The sequence below is a fragment of the Bombina bombina genome, chromosome 4 (genome assembly GCF_027579735.1).
Source record: "Bombina bombina isolate aBomBom1 chromosome 4, aBomBom1.pri, whole genome shotgun sequence".
NCBI lineage: Eukaryota > Metazoa > Chordata > Amphibia > Anura > Bombinatoridae > Bombina > Bombina bombina.
Window position 1 is genome coordinate 442369078 of NC_069502.1, and position 18263 is coordinate 442387340.

General features: G+C 36.0%; 1 protein-coding gene across 1 annotated transcript in view; it reads right to left on the minus strand.

The window, feature by feature from the left end:
- Positions 1-18263, minus strand: part of LOC128656400 (titin-like) — a 491015-nt gene that overhangs the window by 418308 nt on the left and 54444 nt on the right. Inside the window, exons 7-9 of the mRNA XM_053710280.1 lie at positions 17381-17638; positions 8663-8920; positions 1100-1357 (exon numbers count right to left, since the gene is read on the minus strand). Coding sequence (XP_053566255.1) covers positions 1100-1357; positions 8663-8920; positions 17381-17638 — 774 coding nt within the window. The remainder of the gene's footprint in view (positions 1-1099; positions 1358-8662; positions 8921-17380; positions 17639-18263) is intronic.

Below are 18263 nucleotides of genomic sequence, written 5' to 3' on the forward strand. Positions count from 1 at the left end.
TATAACAGTACATTGGAGTCCGTTGCAGTCAAGTAGCTGAAAACATGAAAAATCATATTTATGCAAAAAAAAAATTGAACTGTGTATTTACTGTAAAAAAAATCCACATTTCAATGTTCTTCATATAGGGGAATATGAGTATTTTTAAATCTCTTTCGGGTAGAGGAAATGTATTCGGTTTTGCACACGTGTAAGGGAGGTTTTTTTTTCTACACTATCGAAGTCTATGGAGGAATAAGTTAACGAGTTTGCGATATTTGAAGTTTCGCTTTTGCTGGATGCATTGGGTTAACGCTCATGCAAAAACTGTTTACTTTCAACTTGTAATATGCACACTACCCAATGTGCGCAAAAAACCACTGTCTAGCGAAGTTAACGTACGAGCGGGAGCATAAAGTACTGCTCCACTCGCAACCTAGCCTTTATGTGCAAGCAAATTTCAAATGGTAATACATTTTTATTTATTTATTTATTTATTATTATTAATCTTTTTTTTTTTTAATGAACATCTTTTAAATAAAGTTAAAAAACAATATATGTTATAATAATTATTTTGTATAATAATCATTAAAGGGACAGTGTACACCAGAATTGTTATTGTTTTAAAAGATAGATAATCCCTTTATTACCCATTCCCCAGTTTTGCATAACCAACACAGTTATATTAATACACTTTTTACCTCTGTGATTACCTTGTATCTAAGATTCTGCAAACTGCCCCCTTTCAGTTCTTTGGACAGACTTGCATTTTAGCCAATCAGTGCTGACTCCTAGGTAACTACATGTGCCTGAGCACAATTTTATCTATAAGACACACATGAACTAGCTCCCTCTAGTGGTGCAAAACTGTCAAAATACATTCAGATAAGAGGCGGCCTTCAAGGTCTAAGAAATTAGCATATGAACCTCCTAGGTTTAGTTTTCAACTAAGAATACCAAGAGAACAAAGCAAAATTTGTCATATAAGTAAATTGGAAAGTTGGTTAAAATTACATGCCCTATCTTAATCATGAAAGTTTATTTTGGACTAAACTGTCCCTTTAAATATGTCAAGCACCATTAAACACAAGATTTATTGTTGCCTTCCAAAGACACTCACCTGTGTAGGTGGATATGATGATACTTTCCCCTTGTACATTAGTAACACCAACAACAGCAGAGACCAAGAACGTGTAATAATTTCCAGGGGTCAGATCTTCAATTGTACCAGAAGCAGATGTCACTGTTTTATTAAATGTTGAATTTCCCTGGATTTGGATCAGATAAGAACTTACATTTCCCTCAGGGGGTTCCCAGCTTAGAGACACAGATCTGGTGGTGATGTTGAATACAGTAAGGTTTGCAACTTCTCCAGGTTCTAGAAATTAAATAAACAAAACAAAAAAAAATCACCAGAAAAATGTTAATATCATTTATATTTTATTTATGGCATTTCATTTGGAAACAAAAATATAAAAAATACATGGTTAAATATGTATTTTTAAAATAAAAATGTAAGGTGAGCCTGTAAATTATAATGGAAAACAAAATACAGGAGCGCCGAAAAGGCGGAAGGTGATGTTCAAGGTTAAAAATATGTTCAAGGTTAAAAATATAAAAACAGATATTTATTAATAAAAGACAAACAGCTATACAAGCAAATAGTTACTATATAACTTAGTAACTTAAAAAACAGTTAGTGTGGTAGCGGTAGTATCTGGTCGACACTACTACAACTAAAAATGAGAGACAATTGCTGGTATGGGATAGAGGAATATGTGCTACTGCATATAGGACTTAGTCGACTAGGTGAGTCAGACTGACAATGACCAATGAATAAAACAGAGATCATAAAAAACAGATCACATTAAATAACAAGTATGTGAATGCTAAATTAACAAATATTACAAATGTTAAAACATTACTATAAATGATAGAATATGCACAAATGACTGTGCAAAAAGTGAAATGAAACAAAGAAAAACAATATAAAAAAAAAATATATATATATATATATATATATAAAGTACACGTGTACAAAAAATAATAGTAATAAATGTAGTCCTTGTGGCCAAAAAAGAAAAAGAAAAAAAAGAAAAACATGTTCTGAAAAAACAAAACAAACCAATCAGAGAGATAGCAGAAACATTAGGACTGGCCAAATCAACAGTTTGGTACATTCTTAAAAATAAATAAAGCACTGGTGAGCTCAGCAGCCCCAAAAGACATTAATTATGAAAAATAAGAAAAAAAAATATTTCCTTGGCGAAGATGAACCCCATCACAACATCTAGCCAAGGCAAGAACACTCTCCGTGAGGTAAGCATATCATTGTCAAAGTCTACAATCAAGAGAAGACTTTATGAAAGTAAATACAACTGGTTTACCAAAATGTGCAAACCATTGGTAGGCCTCAAGAATAGGAAAGCCAGATAAGACTTTGCCAGAAAACATATAAAAACATATAAAAAGCCTGCCCGTTTCTGGAACAATATCTGATTTCTGGACACAAGATGCTAAGAACCAGTACCCAAATGATAGCAAGAGAAGTATATGGAGAAGGGAAGACATGGATCATGATCTGAAGCATACCAGATCATCTGTGAAATTTGATAGAGGTAGTGTTGTGGCATGCGTATGTTTGGCTGCCAATGGAATGGGGACACTAGTGTTTATTGATAATGCAATTGCTAAGAGAAGAAGCAGGATGAATGATATCTACTCAGATTTAACAAAGTTTTTTACCAACTTACAGGATGACATTTCACAGTACAGATGGACAACAACCAAACATTATACCTATTAACCCATATCCTGCCCCCCCTACACCGCCGCCACTATAATAAATGTATTAACCCCTATCAATCAGCCAATCAGATTTTTCCTACCTTAATTCCGATTGGCTGATAGAATCCTATCAGCCAATCGGAAATTGAAGGGACACCATCTTGGATGACGTCCCTTAAAGGAACCTTCATTCGTTGTTAGTCGTCGGGAAGAAGAGGATGGCTCCGCGTCGGCTTGTCTGAAGATGGCTCCGCTCCGGATGGATGAAGATTGAAGACGCCGCCTGGATGAAGACTTCTATCGGATGCAAGACCTCTTCAGCGCCGCCTGGATGATGACTTCATCGGATGGAAGACTTCTTCAGCGCCCCTTGGATGATGACTTCTGCCGCTCCGGATCTCCTCTTCGGTTCCATCGATGGGGGTAGTGTTAGGTTTATTTAAGGGGGGTTTGGGTTAGATTAGGGGTATGTGGGTGGTGGGTTTTAATGTTGGGGGGGTTGTATTTTTATTTTAAGGCAAAAGAGCTGTTTTCTTTAGGGCAAACCCCGCAAAAGGCCCTTTTAAGGGCTGGTAAGGTAATAGAGCTGGTAACTTTTTAATGTAGAATAGGGTAGGGAATTTTTTTATTTTGGGGGGCTTTGTTATTTTATTAGGGGGCTTAGATTAGGTGTAAGTAGCTTAAAATTGTTGTAATATTTTTTAAATGTTTGTAACTTATTTTTTTTATTTTTTGTAACTTAGCTTTTTTTATTTTTTGTACTTTAGTTAGTTTATTTAATTTAATTTAATTGTAGTTATTTGTAGGTAATTTATTTAATTAATTTAATGATAGTGTAGTGTTAGGTTTAATTGTAACTTAGGTTAGGATTTATTTTACAGGTAATTTTGTATTTCTTTTAGCTAGGTAGTTATTAAATAGTTAATAACTATTTAATAACTATTCTAAATAGCTAAAATAAATAGTAAATAGTAAAAAGTTACCTGTAAAATAAATATAAATCCTAAAATAGCTACAATATAATTATTATTTATATTGTAGCTATATTAGGGTTTATTTTTAAGGTAAGTATTTAGTTTTAAATAGGATTAATTTAGTTAATAACAGAAATATTATTTAGATTTATTTAATTAATATTTAAGTTAGGGGGGTGTTAGGGTTAGTGATAGACGTAGGTTTAGGGGTTAATAATTTTATTACAGTGGCGGCGGTGTAAGGGGGGGCAGGATAGGGGTTAATACATTTATTATAGGTGGCGACGGTGTAGGGGGGGCAGGATAGGGGTTAATAAATTTATTATAGGTGGCGACGGTGTAGGGGGGGGCAGATTAGGGGTTAATAAGTTTAATATAGGTTGCGGCAGGGTCCAGGAGCGGCAGTTTAGGGGTTAAACTATTTATTTAGTTGCGGCGAGGTCCGGGATCCGCAGGATAGGGGTTAATAACTTTATTATAGGTGGCGGTGGTATAGGGGGGGCATGATAGGGGTTACTAGGTATAATGTAGGTGGCGGCGGTGTCTGGGAGCGGCGGTTTAGGGGTTAATACATTTATAAGAGTTGTAGTGGGGTCTAGGAGCGGCGGTTTAGGGGTTAATAACTTTATTTTGTTGCGGAAGGCTCCGGGGGCGCCGGCATAGGGGGGTAGAACAGTGTAGTTAGTGTGGGTGCTTAGTGACAGGCTAGCAATAAAGCTGTCAAAAAGCCGAAGAGCAGCGAGATTGGATGAGTGATAACTATCACAGTCCGCTGCTCATCGCCCCGTATTTGGTGCGCAGCTTTTTGACAGTTTTTTTGATAACTTAGGCGAAATTTTTCAGGTCCGCGGCAGCGATGGTAGGCGAGCTTAGGCGGGCGTATTGGGCCGGCGAAGGCAGGTAAAGTAGATGGCTTGATAACTAGGCCCCTATATATGTACTCACAAGATGAGCATTACAAACAGGCACATCAAGGTATGCAATCCTCAACGAATGGAACAGTTCATACCAGGTGTGGAATACTTGCTTATGCGTAAGTGTCCTGTTCCTGGATATGAATAGCGCTGTGCCGCTAAAATCTCCACCAAACCGGCAGAGCACATTAGAGGATTGAAACACACACCTTTGGCTCTAAACCAATAGGAAACCTCAAAGAGCACACAAAGCACAGGAGGACCTACAGCAGCCTCACAGGGCTGTAGAGAAATGAACAGCTCGTTCTACGCATTTTGTCCCAATCAACTGGACTTTCTCAAGACTGCTATACAAACGGCGCTAGGTCCCTCATAAGGGGATGCCCCCAGCTACGCCTCCCAAGTTGACCAATCTCAATGTAAATTAAAGATGGGGCGTGAATGAAAAATAAGTACAGAGATAATCTCAGAATATAAAAAAACATGCCGATTTTCATATATAAAAAGTAGATACACAATAATACAATAAACCTTAGGACTATTTCCATGCAAACAGAAGAAATGTGTTATGTGTCCTCGAATTGCACATAATAGTACTAGGTTTTGTAATTTTGATGGTAGTAAAATATATGTGTAAGAGCAGATGCTCTTGTCACACTATCTATATTGTATACCAACTATCCTGCAAGTGTGGTAAAATCTATATCGGTCGAACCAAACGTAAAATCAAATACAGACTTAGGGAAAACATTAGAAATATTGAAGTAGGATTTGATAACCATAGTGTATCATACCATTTTAAAATTTTCCATAATTGAAATCCGAATGATCTTACTATAACTGTTGTAGAATGGGTTGCTCCTGACAAATGGGACACTAAAAGGTTTTTGACGCTCAGACAAAAAGAAACTTTTTGGATCAAGACCTCAATATTGGGGCTCAATATTGATCTTGATATTTTAGCTTTTTTTGTAATCTATCTGCTCCAAAGCCCTCATTAAGTTACTAATTAAATATAGGGAACATCAATTAGAAACTTTAAAAATGAAAATTGATACACTTGTTATTAATGTCCAACCAAGAATGGAAAGAGTTGAATATAAATATAAATATCCAGAATATATAATCCTTCTGTTTTTTATTCTAGCCATTATATATGGGGTTAACCAAGAGGTGTATTGAGTATCTAATAGATGTACAAGCATGTTTTATCTTGTATATATATAGTATCTGTTTATTAAGTGTATATTGCGTGATGGATTGATACTGTGATATGTATCATTCTTATCACTGAATGTATTATAATGAACTTTTTCACAATGTCCCATTGCAAACATTTATTGTATGATCACATAGTTTATTTAATAATGTTTTATTTATTATTGTTGTGAGGGGTTTTAGTATTTATATGACTATATGTTTATTATGATATACTATTTTATGAATTGTTTATCATTTATCTATTGTTATTTCACTTATGTAATTTATGTAAAAGTTGATTGGCTTGTTTATCATGCTTACAATTGGCGCTGTTTTTATTATACATATATTTTTTAACTGTTGAACATTTAATTAATTGCAGACTTTATATCGTATTATTGTGTATCTACTTTTTTATATATATATATACATCGGCATGGTTTTTTATATTCTGAGATTATCTCTGTACTAATTTTACTTATTTTTTATTCACGTCCCATCTTTAGTTTACATTTAAATTGGTCAACTTGGAAGGCGTAGTTGGGGGCATCCCCTTATTAGGGACCTAGCGCCATTTGTATAGCAGTCTTGAGAAAGTCCCGCCGTTTGGGACGAAACGCGTAGAACGAGCTGTTCATTACTTTACAGCCCTGTGAGGCTGCCGTAGGTCCTCCTGTGCTTCGTGTGCTCTTTGAGGTTTCCTATTGGTTTAGAGCTGAGGGTGTGTGTTTCAATCCTCTAACGTGCTCTGCCGGTTTGGTGGAGATCTTGGCGGCGCAGGGCAATTCATATCCAGGAACAGGATGCTTACGCATAAGCAACTATTCCACGCCTGTCATGAACTGTTCCATTTGTTGAGGATTGCATACCTTGATGTGCCTGTTTGTAATGTTCAACTTGTGAGTACATATATAGTGTGTGTTGCTATTATTAAAGTTTGGCACTATACTTGGATCATGTCCTGCGCTTCTCTCCTTTTCCATATTTTTCATGTTTCCAGAATACTTTATATAAAACATTTTAACATTTGCTTCTCTGTCATATGCACAATACAACATATAGCAATCATCAGACTTCATTACAATGATATTAAACAGTGCTCCTTTGGTAAAAAATAATTATGCTAAATCAAAGTAAACATAAAAAAAAATATTTTTTCTTGTTAAAGGGACATGAAACCCAATTTTTTTCTTTCATGATTTAGGAAGAACATGCAATTTTAAACAACTTTTCAATTTACTTCTTTTATCTTATTTTCTTCATTTTCTTGAAATCCTTTGTTTAAAAGCATATCTAGATATGCTCAATAGCTCCTGATTGGTGGCTGCACATAGATGCCTTGTATGATTGGCTCACACATGTGCATTGCTAATTCATTATCAAAGGATATCTAAACAATGAAGCAAATTAGATAATATAAGTAGATTGGAATGTTGTTTTAAATGATATTCTCTATCTGAATCATGAAAGAAAAATTTGGGGTTTCATGTCCCTTTAAATGACAACTTAGATATGAGAGCTACCATTACAGAATTTAAATAACAAACACATACAGTGTAGGGGGAATTGGGAGCCCTGTTCCAGTGGGAACTTACAATCTAAATGATCACATGATTTTTGCAGCAAAAGGATTACATGATCACAGGATTTTTGCAGCAAAAGTCCTACACTGACCATGGGCAATAAACTATTTGCAGCTAGCAGATAGGTGTCTCCTAGCAAAACTTTAAAAGAAAAACTGCTAATCTGCCTTCATTCAGAGGCCCTAGCCTCATTGTAGGGCTGTGACAGGAAATAATGGACCCTCAACAAATGAAGTTAAAAAAAGTAATAAAAAGGCAAAATTCTTCTAAAGTGATGAATAATGCATATTGAAATGAAATTACTACCAAGTATTATGCACTGCTTAGTGGGGGTTTTATTACAACAATGAAATAGGCTGTTTTATATCCCTTTAAAGGGACATTCCAGACAAATTGGGAATCCACATGGATGTATTTCAATTTTGCATAGAATCATTTTTGTAATATACATGTGTTAGTAAAAATTATTCTAATGAAAGGTATAGCTGTTTCAAAAGTGTTTTTAAGTATTCACCGTGCACCTGCATTTTAAACACAGCTCTTGCTCAGAGAGCCTAAGGTGCTTGGTAATTCTGAGTAGCTGCATTTTCTAAAATGCTGGTGCAGTGACAATATCTAGCTATGCTTCACATGCACTAGCAGAGAAAAATGTTAACACTAAAACAGGGATAACTTTTACTAGAAGCATTTTTGTCAATACATGTATAGTGCACATATGGTTCTATTCAAATATGTAATTCATTTATATGCATTTAAATTTTGACCAGAATGTCCCTTTAAGTCTGATACCACTAGACACTAAAATTAAATGCAAATAACTTTTGTAAACTAAATGAACCTACATTCATTGTATGATCAATGCAATGATGTAGGTTTCTGTTTGCCTGAACATTAAAGGGACACAATACTCAACGGTTGAAGCACTTGAAAGTGCATCTGGCATGTGCAGACACAGTCATGTTATTTTCCTCTTAACTTTAAGGAAGTTTACTAAAATCACAGTAAAGCAAAGTGTAACCTCTACTTTGGTAATAAAAACTGTAAATTGATAGATTTGTCAATATATATATTGTATTTAGATTTATTTTATTTTACATTTTTCAAAATGTAATTAAAAACTGCAAAATATTGCACAATATAATTTTAATATACATGCAACAATGTTTAAACCTTTTTAGAAGTGGTTAATAATAAAATAAAATATTTATTTTCAGAAAACACTCACTTGTGTATGCTGATATATCTCTGCTGTTTCCCTGTATATTAATATCACCAGCCAGAGCAGAGACCAGGAATGTGTAATAATTCCCAGGATTAAGATCTACAATTGTAACTGAAGTTGAAGTCACTGTTTTGTTGAAAGTTGAATTTCCCTGGATTTGGATCAGATAAGAATTTGCTTTTCCTTCAGGTGGTTCCCAGCTCAGAGACACAGAATGTATGGTGACATTGAATGTGTTCAGATTATTGACTTCTGCGGGCTCTGAAAGAGGTACAATATAAAATTCACAATGAATTTTCACTCGTATTACAAATTAAACGGACACTTAACCCCAAAAAAACTTTCATGATTCAAGTAGAGAATAGAATTTTAAACATCATTCCAATTTACTTCTATTATCTAATTTGCTTCATTCTTTAGATATCCTTTGTTGAAGAAATTGCAATGCACATGTGTAAGCCAATCACACGAGGCATCTATGTGCAGCAACCAATCGGCAACAACTGAGCCTATCTAGATATGCTTTTTAGCAAAGTATATCAAGAGACTGAAGCAACTTAGATCAGGGGTTCTCAACCTAAGTGACCTCAAGGCCCGGTAAGTTTTAACCGGACCTGTCCAGGGCCCGGTAAGCATCGGGAGTGGGTATATATATATATATATATTATGTAGCAAAAAAGCACTCACTGAACAGTTCCAACTGTGACAAAAAGTTTTAATTCAAAATTGTGACGTTTCGGGACAGCAACAGTCCCTTCCTCTGACAAATTAACAATGTGAAAATACAGGCCTTAAATAGGCTCCAAACTACCCTCCCTTAGTGATTGACCAATCATGGCCAAAGATACATAACACACCTTATATAGTGACCAATAGCTATCAATGATAAAAAACTAATGTATATAGTGATTCAAGTGAATAGTAATAAAGTAATTTAGACATGGAACTCCGTATTGTTAATAGAAAGGGGCAATCTCATTCCAACCAGACCTAAAAGTCAGCTAAATATTCGGTAAATATGTAAACAAGACCGTAAATAAATAGTAAGAAAGGGGATCGTGATTCAACCAATCATTATCGCCCTGGCTCATGGAGATCGTAATTCCACCAACCAGCAGTGTTCTGACTCCTGGGGATCGTAATACAACCAATCAGCGGCGTTGTGGCACTCAGGGCTCGATACGTCATAGTTATATGCTCTCAAACTACGCCCACCTGTCACTAGGGACGCATACTGCCTCAAAAAATAAAATGTCACATTATTATAATCCCAAATAAAACTCTCACCCAGAACGCTGCATATCTATGACCAAAAACACTATAAGGACGCCCGTAGATCGCCAATGTTAAGTATACATCAATGGCCGAAACTGATCTGTGTTAGTATCAGATCAGTCATCTCAAGCGGCACAAAGAACGGACAATTAGTGTCATACAGTCTCAGAGTCGTCACTCTGCACTACAAAATTAACATAAATAAGTAAGCCCTGTTGGTGCCGCACTTGATTCTTCTGCTACAGCCTTCATAACAAAGGTAAATAAAATGCAGAGAACTATCCAATCATCAACAGGACCGCCCCATGTAGGCGTATCAAACCACTGCCAAGTGTGAACAGATTCTACGTGTCATACTGACACTGATAAGCGCACCCATCATACTCATACTGTTAGCACTCAACTATATATAGCTGTCGTCTCACCAAACGCAGGCTCTCTACATAAACATCATAAGTGTAAGTTACACTATCGGACCGGCACTTGATCCCATCATGACACGATCTACCTCCAGTCTTGCAGAAACAAACGAACGTGCTTAATCTAATATTGAAACATAAATGTTATAATAATCCATCTCATTGCGTGAACTAAATATATGCAAGCTCGCCTCTAGTACCCAAATCACAAACCTAAATAAAAGAATGAAAAAGAATAAAGCCGAGAAATAGAGCTCAAAATAGAGCAAAAAAGAGCAAAAAATATAACAAGTTAAAAACATCCATTATCAACACATAATGAATGACATCCCTAAATTAGCAGTATATTGCTACCACCCCTGTGTAAAAATCTATAATAATTCAAACTATTCTCTAAGCTATATAAATGGAGTCACAGCTCCTATAATAAATTCAAAAGACTAAGTAGCCAAAAAAATGAACAAATGTATCTATCATTACATTATTTAAATCCAGATACTTCTATCTGACAACAAAATCCTATAATAGCGCTGAATGTCGGTATGGAATGAGACAAACCCCCCAAGTGAAGAACAACACGGGGTGTCAAAAGAAGTGTATAGGTGAATAAATAAAGTTAAAATAAGGTAAAATTAAAATCAATAAGCCCATATAATGGACAAGGTAATCACAACATAATGATCAGAGTGCCACCTATGAATCTCCCATAGAGGCAAAATAGGACAGAGAATTAGACCTTATCATCAGTGGTAATGTGCTCATAATTCAATCATAATGTTATAGAAGTACCACATAGAGATATAAAGCATAAGACAAAATAAAAGAAAAAGCAAAGGAAAGAAGAAAAAAAATCAAGAAAGAGAAAGTAGAAAAGAAAAAGAAAAAAAGAGAAAAAGAAAAAAAGGAAAGAGAGAAAAGAAAAGAGAAGCCAGGAATTTGAGAAGGATGAGAAACAGACCAAGAAAAAGGAAAGAAGAAAAAGAAGAAGAAGAAGAAAGAGAAAACGAAGAAAGAGAAAAGAAAAAGAAAGAGAAAAAGAAATAGAAAAGAAGAATAGAGAAATAGAAAAAGAAATAGAAAAACAGAAAAATAGAAAAATAGAAAAATAGAAGAGGAGGAGAGAAAGGAGTAATGGATCATGGACTCCCAATGGTGTAGAACATCAAACACCCCACTGGTGTATCATGGACCTCACAGTTCATAGATAACATTGCTATCCTGTGTGGGTATTGAGACCCCTGGGGCAGAGGGTACCCAGTTCATAGATCCATCTAGATTCTTTGCGTAGCAGCATGTTTCCTCTGTCTCCTCCCCTTCGTGGAATCGGTACGTGGTCGATCAGTCTAAACCTCAGGTCATTGACAGTGTGCCCTGCCTCCAAGAAATGTCTTGCCACCGGCTGGTCTGCCTTTCCATTTCTTATGGCCAAACGAATACTAGACCTATGGTTGGCCATCCTCGTTCTAGCATCGTCAGTTGTTTTGCCAATGTAAAATTTTCCGCAGGGGCAATTCAGGAGATAAATTACAAATTGAGTAGTGCAGGTCAGATAGTACTTAATCTCATATGTTTTATTGCTTTCCGGATGACGAAAGTGAGAGCCAGTAATCATCCCACTGCAAGTGACACAGCTAATACAGCGATAGCAACCTTTCTTATTTGTCTTCAGCCATGTCCGTATACCCCCTTCAGGGTTGACGTCAGCTTTAACAAGATAATCTCTCAAGTTTCTTCCTCGTCTGAACCCGATCCTCGGTGCCTTCCAGTTCTTGAAAGGCAGCGTTTGATCTGCTTCAACCAGTTTCCATTCTTCTTTAATAGTGTGAGTTAATAGTATGATCTCTGGAGAGTATGTGGTCACAAAAGTGAGTTGATCATCTTGTTTGGATGGAGCCTCCGCTCTTAGTTCCATGGCTGATAGTGCAAATGATTTCATCTCTAGCAGATCTTTTTGCCTATATCCTCTTTCAATAAATCGCTGTGTCATATCCCGTAGATTTTCCTCGCATAATATCTCATTGGTGTTATTTCTGATTACCCGTTGGTACTGGGCCTTAGGGATATTATGTATAAGACTGGGTTGGTGGCAACTTCTGGCATGTAATAATGAGTTACGGTCCGTGGCTTTGCGGAATAGAGTTGTACCCAATCTCCCATCAACTTTAAAGACCCTAACGTCCAAGTAGTCCACCGTGGAGTTGCTGATTGTGTGGGTAAATTTAATGGAACTCTCAAGGGTATTCAGATGCTCAATCCATCGTTTTAAACTATCTTCTCCATCTGACCATATCAAAAACAGGTCGTCTATATATCGACAATATTACCTGATGTTGTCATATATATATATATATATATATATATATATATATATATATATATATATATATATATATACATACACACAGTATATGTGTGGTTTACAGTTGTTTAATTATGTAATAATTAATGGGTGTCAGTGGGATCTATAAATATCCCACTGACACCAATTAATTATCATAAAATTAACCCACTGTAAACTATGTATATATATATATATATATATATATATATATATATATTTATATATATATATATATATATATATATATATATATTGTATATGGATCCCACTGAATTATCATATAATTATAATATATATTACAGTGGGTTAATTATGTGCTAATTCATTGGTGTCAGTGGGATCCATATATATATATAACACCCTAGGGGTGGTAATAGGGAAAAATGCTTAAAGGGACAGTAAACCTTAAAAATAATGTAAAAATTATGCACATAGTGCAGAATTATATAACATTATTTAGGTGATATAGCCATAAACGCCTTTTTTACAGTTTAATTAGCTAAAATACGGCGCTTTTACAGACCCGCTCTCTGCTCTCTGCTGAGCGGGTCTGTAATATTCAGTCAGCGCATCGGGCCAGCTGTATAGTCACAGCCCGGCCCGACCGCGCCATAAGACTAAGTGCAGCTCGCTCCTGTGACAGGAGCGAGCTGCACTTAGTGCTATGGCGCGATCGGGCCGGGCTGTGACTATACAGCTGGCCCGATGCGCTGACTGAATATTACAGACCCGCTCAGCAGAGAGCAGAGAGCGGGTCTGTAAAAGCGCCGTATTTTAGCTAATTAAACTGTAAAAAAGGCGTTTATGGCTATATCACCTAAATAATGTTATATAATTCTGCACTATGTGCAGAATTATATAACATTATTTTTAAGGTTTACTGTCCCTTTAAGAAAAAAAGAGATCTTTTGGATTATTAAGTTACACACTAGAGTACCAGAAGGAATGAATAAAAGGATGGATGTTGACTTATTTGTTGAATAACACAATTTACAATATAATCTAAAATAAAACAATATAAGAGAAAACTTTTTTCACATTCACCTTACATAAAGTGTTTCTTCCCTTTATAGTTTACCATCACATCTTAGGACCTCATAAAACTTCTAGATTTACCAACCCAAATAGTCTGAAAATTAACAATTAATTTAGCACATCCGAAATCAACTGTGTGTTTTTTATTATCTTTTTTATTATCATTTTTATTGTTATATTTGTGTTTTTTTTATGTTTCTTTATGTATTTCTTAATTTCTGTAAGAATTTCATTGGCATTATACAGACATTAATATATTGTTTTGTTTATGTAAATATAGTGGTTTTCTTATTCCAAATTTAGACTGGTGATTTTTTCATATGTGCATCGATGATGATTGGCCTATAGTAATTGATACAACTATCGATATGGTTGCATTTTTTTAAAAAAGGACCTGTTTTTTCTAAGCCATTCTTATGTATTATTGCTTTATTAAATACCTATATATATTCCTTTATATGTATTTGTTAACTATTTATTTAATTTGTTATTTTTTTATTTCATGTTTTACCTTATTTGTCATTTAGAACCTAGTGTATATAGGCTTAGAATGCACATTTTGTATATATTAATAGTTGTACTAGTACTCGAAAATTTGTATAACTGTTACTGTGTTGTTTGATACATAATAATTAAAGAAATAGAATGAGTGATCTATTTTGCAGCAAATGATTCTGGCACCTTATCCACAGGTGGAGACGATAGTTCTTGATTAAACATAGAACAGGATTGGTCTCTTTGCTGCATATAGGCCAACACACACCTTGAACATATCACCTCTGATGAAGCGCATGTACGCATGCGCGAAACGCATCAGGTGTTAATGCTTTGCTCTCACCTTGTGTACTAGCACCTTGCTTGAATAAACTTTTTTGAACCAGCCGTGGATGACTTTTCATCCGTTTTTTTCCTCTCTTCTGGGGATCATCTATTTCTATATATATATATATATATACAGTTTACACATACACATTGGTGCCAATGGGATCTATATATATATATATATATATATATATATATATATATATATATATATATATATATATATATACATTGGTGTCCAGTGACCGTCCTAAATATACATGTCAGTGGCCATAATTATTTGACATTGGTGACAGTGGAGTTCCCTACCTGTGAGCCGATCCGCTCTGCACGCCGCCCGCCACTCCTCACAGTGCGCCGCTAGCCATTCACACTGCGCATACAGACATGCGCAGTGGCGCATACAAACATGCGCAGTGGCACTCTAACAGGCCCGTCCGAAATTTTGGACATGTGTAAAGATGGGCCTGTCAGAGTGAGTGTCTGGAGGCTATGTCGGGTCGCGGCCCACCAGCAGATCGCGGCCCGGCTGTTGAGAAACACTGACTTAGATAATATAAGTAAATTAAAAAGTTAAAAATTGCATGTTTTTTCTAAATCACGAAAGAAAAAATTTGGGTTTCATGCCCCTTTAAAGGGACATGAATCCAAAAATCTTTTTTTCATGATTCCAATAGAGAATACAATTTTAAACAACTTTCCAATTTACTTCTATTATTTAATTAGCTTCCTTCTCTTGTTATCCTTTGCAGAAAGATTTATCTAGGCAAGCTCAGGAGCAGCAAAAGAACCTAGGTTCTATCTGATTGGAGGCTGCATATATAAATCGATTGTCATTGGCTCACCCATGTGTTCAGTTAGAAACCAGTAGTGCAATACTGCTCCTTCAACAAATGATACCAAGAGAATGAAAACAAATTAGATAATAGAAGTAAATTAGAACGTTGTTTAAAATTGTATTCTATATCTTAATCATGAAAGAAAAACTTTGGGTTTCATGACCCTTTAAAAGTAAACGCTTATTGGGATAGCATGTCCTCAGAGCTCTGGTTAAAAAAAGTGTCACAAAACAAAAAATGTGTCACAAAACACATCAAAATGCTAAACTCACCCTTTCTGTGCCGTTGCACAGCGCTAAACTCAGCAGCTTTGGCCACCCACACCAAATCGGTCTCCTTCAATGAGGTGACGTTTGCACTTCTGAACCAATAGCTGTGCGTGTCAACTGACAGGTCCTGTATGCACGCACGGCTATTGGTGCAGAGGTGCAAGCGGCACCTCATTTGGTAGAAGACCGATGTGCCGTGGGCGGCCGGAGCTGCTGTTGGATTTACCATCACTTTAATACAACTCCAAGGATTTTTGCCAGAGAAAGAAGGCTCACAGTTTATTCTAATAAAGTGATTATTTTACTCACAAATTTCCACAAGGAATAAATTGTACTCTTTAAAAATCCATTTGTCTTACTGAAATCCAAATCACTTATAATGAAACATCACATTCCTTAGCCAGAATCACTAAAGTTTTTTAAAAAAATTAAAAAATAACCAGATCTAGAATCTGGGAAAATCTCAAGCATTTGCAACTGAATTCCTTGTTCAGCCCACTCACCTACACAGAAAGTCCAATTTCACCCCCAGTAGTGCATGTAAAATCCTCCCCACAATACTAAATCACCATTTCCTCCATTAATTCCATCATAATAAACGCCTTGTTGCAAGAGAAAGCTGCAAAGAATTGCAACAATATGACTTTTTGCAGTTCTCTCTGACAGGACAGGTATTAATGTACTCAGGCAGGCAGCTAAGAGTTCATTGTAGTTCAAGTTGGTGTGGGGGAAACCCTTTCAAATAGTCTGAGCTTATCTTTTCCACTTCCACTGAAAGGTTGATTTCTTCTGCTGTCTCTTGTTTACATAACTTTTCTAAAACTAATATTGTAGTATTGAAGTTTTCAGTATATATAGTTGTTTCAACAGGCCAATGCAGCTATTTTAAGTGATAAATTACCCAACGGGTAAAAAAGATCACAGGGAAAGGATACTAAATGTTTCACTGTCCCTTTAACAATGAATCCATAGCTCACAGACCCTCCCATCACTTCAATTATCTTTACTGAACCTGAGCACCAAGTTCTTCCTGACCCCATTCCTGACCACCAAAAGAACAACCGCATTTAAATTTAAACCCACCAACCCCAGGTGTTCATAGGGTGGATGTCACTAAGTTTTCAGGATGGGAGTTAGAGGTTCTCTTTATTATATAGGTATCATTGTTTAGTTTTTTTTTTAAGTTTTTCTCTTTCTAAATGAGACATGCCGGCATATGTCCTGAGCAATCTAAAGAGTTGTCCTCTTATATATTGCAGCCCACTCTGGGAGCAGGCTACCAAGGCCCTAGTTCTCTGACCTCTACAAATATTCTGAGATTAATAGAGATTTTTTCTTCTGCACATAAATAACCCAAGTTGTAACCAGCTCCCTTAATATACTCTCTAATCACAGGACTCCCATTTGACTATATCTGACAGCAACCCAGGCCATATAAAAGTTGATAACAGCCATCTAGCACCTGATCCACCCACTCTCTTCCCAGCTTCAGCCAGCTCCTCAAGAGCTCCACCCACTCCCTGCCCAACTTCACATATGAAATTAGATGATTCCTCCGTTGGATCTCCCTAACTAAGCCACTAGCCCCCCTCCTATACAATCTCCTAGAAATGTTGGAAGATAGGTAATCAATCTCCCTTAGAGTAGTTTTTCTATTTTTTTATAGAAATTAGCTGTATTGACATAAATATATCAAATAGCGATTTGCTGTCAAAACTTACTTGTATAAGTGGATATGACATTGCTGTTCCCTTGTAAATTATTGTCACCAACAATAGCAGAGACTATGAATGTGTAATAATTCCCAGGTGTCAGATCTTCAATTGTAACAGAAGTTGAAGTCACAGTTTTACTAAATGTTGAGTTTTCCTGGATTTGGATGAGATAAGAACTTGCATTTCCCTTAAGCAGTTCCCAGGTCAGAGATACCGATCTGGTTGGGATGGTGAATACGGCAAGGTTTGTAACTTCATCAGGTTCTGTAAAATTAACATAGTTACATTTTCATTGTATTGCAGTAATTATCATCTGTAAATAAAGATTTTGTATTAGTAATAAAAGGTATTTTTAAAAATCTGCATTAAAATATCTCTCTATGATCACATAAACTTTAACTGTATCTGTAAATTTTTCAAGCTTCGTATGGAGCTTGATGCCCCATGGTTCTGGCGGACCACTGCTCCATAACCTGTCCGCCTGCTCTGAGGAGGCGAACAGAAATCAACGAGATCGAATATGATCAGATTAATTGACACCCCCCTGCTAGCAGCCGATTGGCCGCGAATCTGAAGGGGGCAGCATTGCACCAGCAGTTCACAAGAACTGCTTGTGCAATGATAAATGCCGACAGCGTATGCTGTCACCATTTATCGATGTGCGGCGGACATGATACGCTACATCGTATCATGTCCGCACAATAATAAATAGACCCCTTACTGTTAAATTTGCTACAAGAATACACTATATGGCTTTAGTGTCAGCATTGATATGTAATAAAAAATCATGATCTGTTTTCTTGTATATTATGGTAAATTAAAACATTTATTGAAATACTGTGGCTATGAATGGTAGATTCCATGTTCATTTAGCGCAGGTAGTGTACTA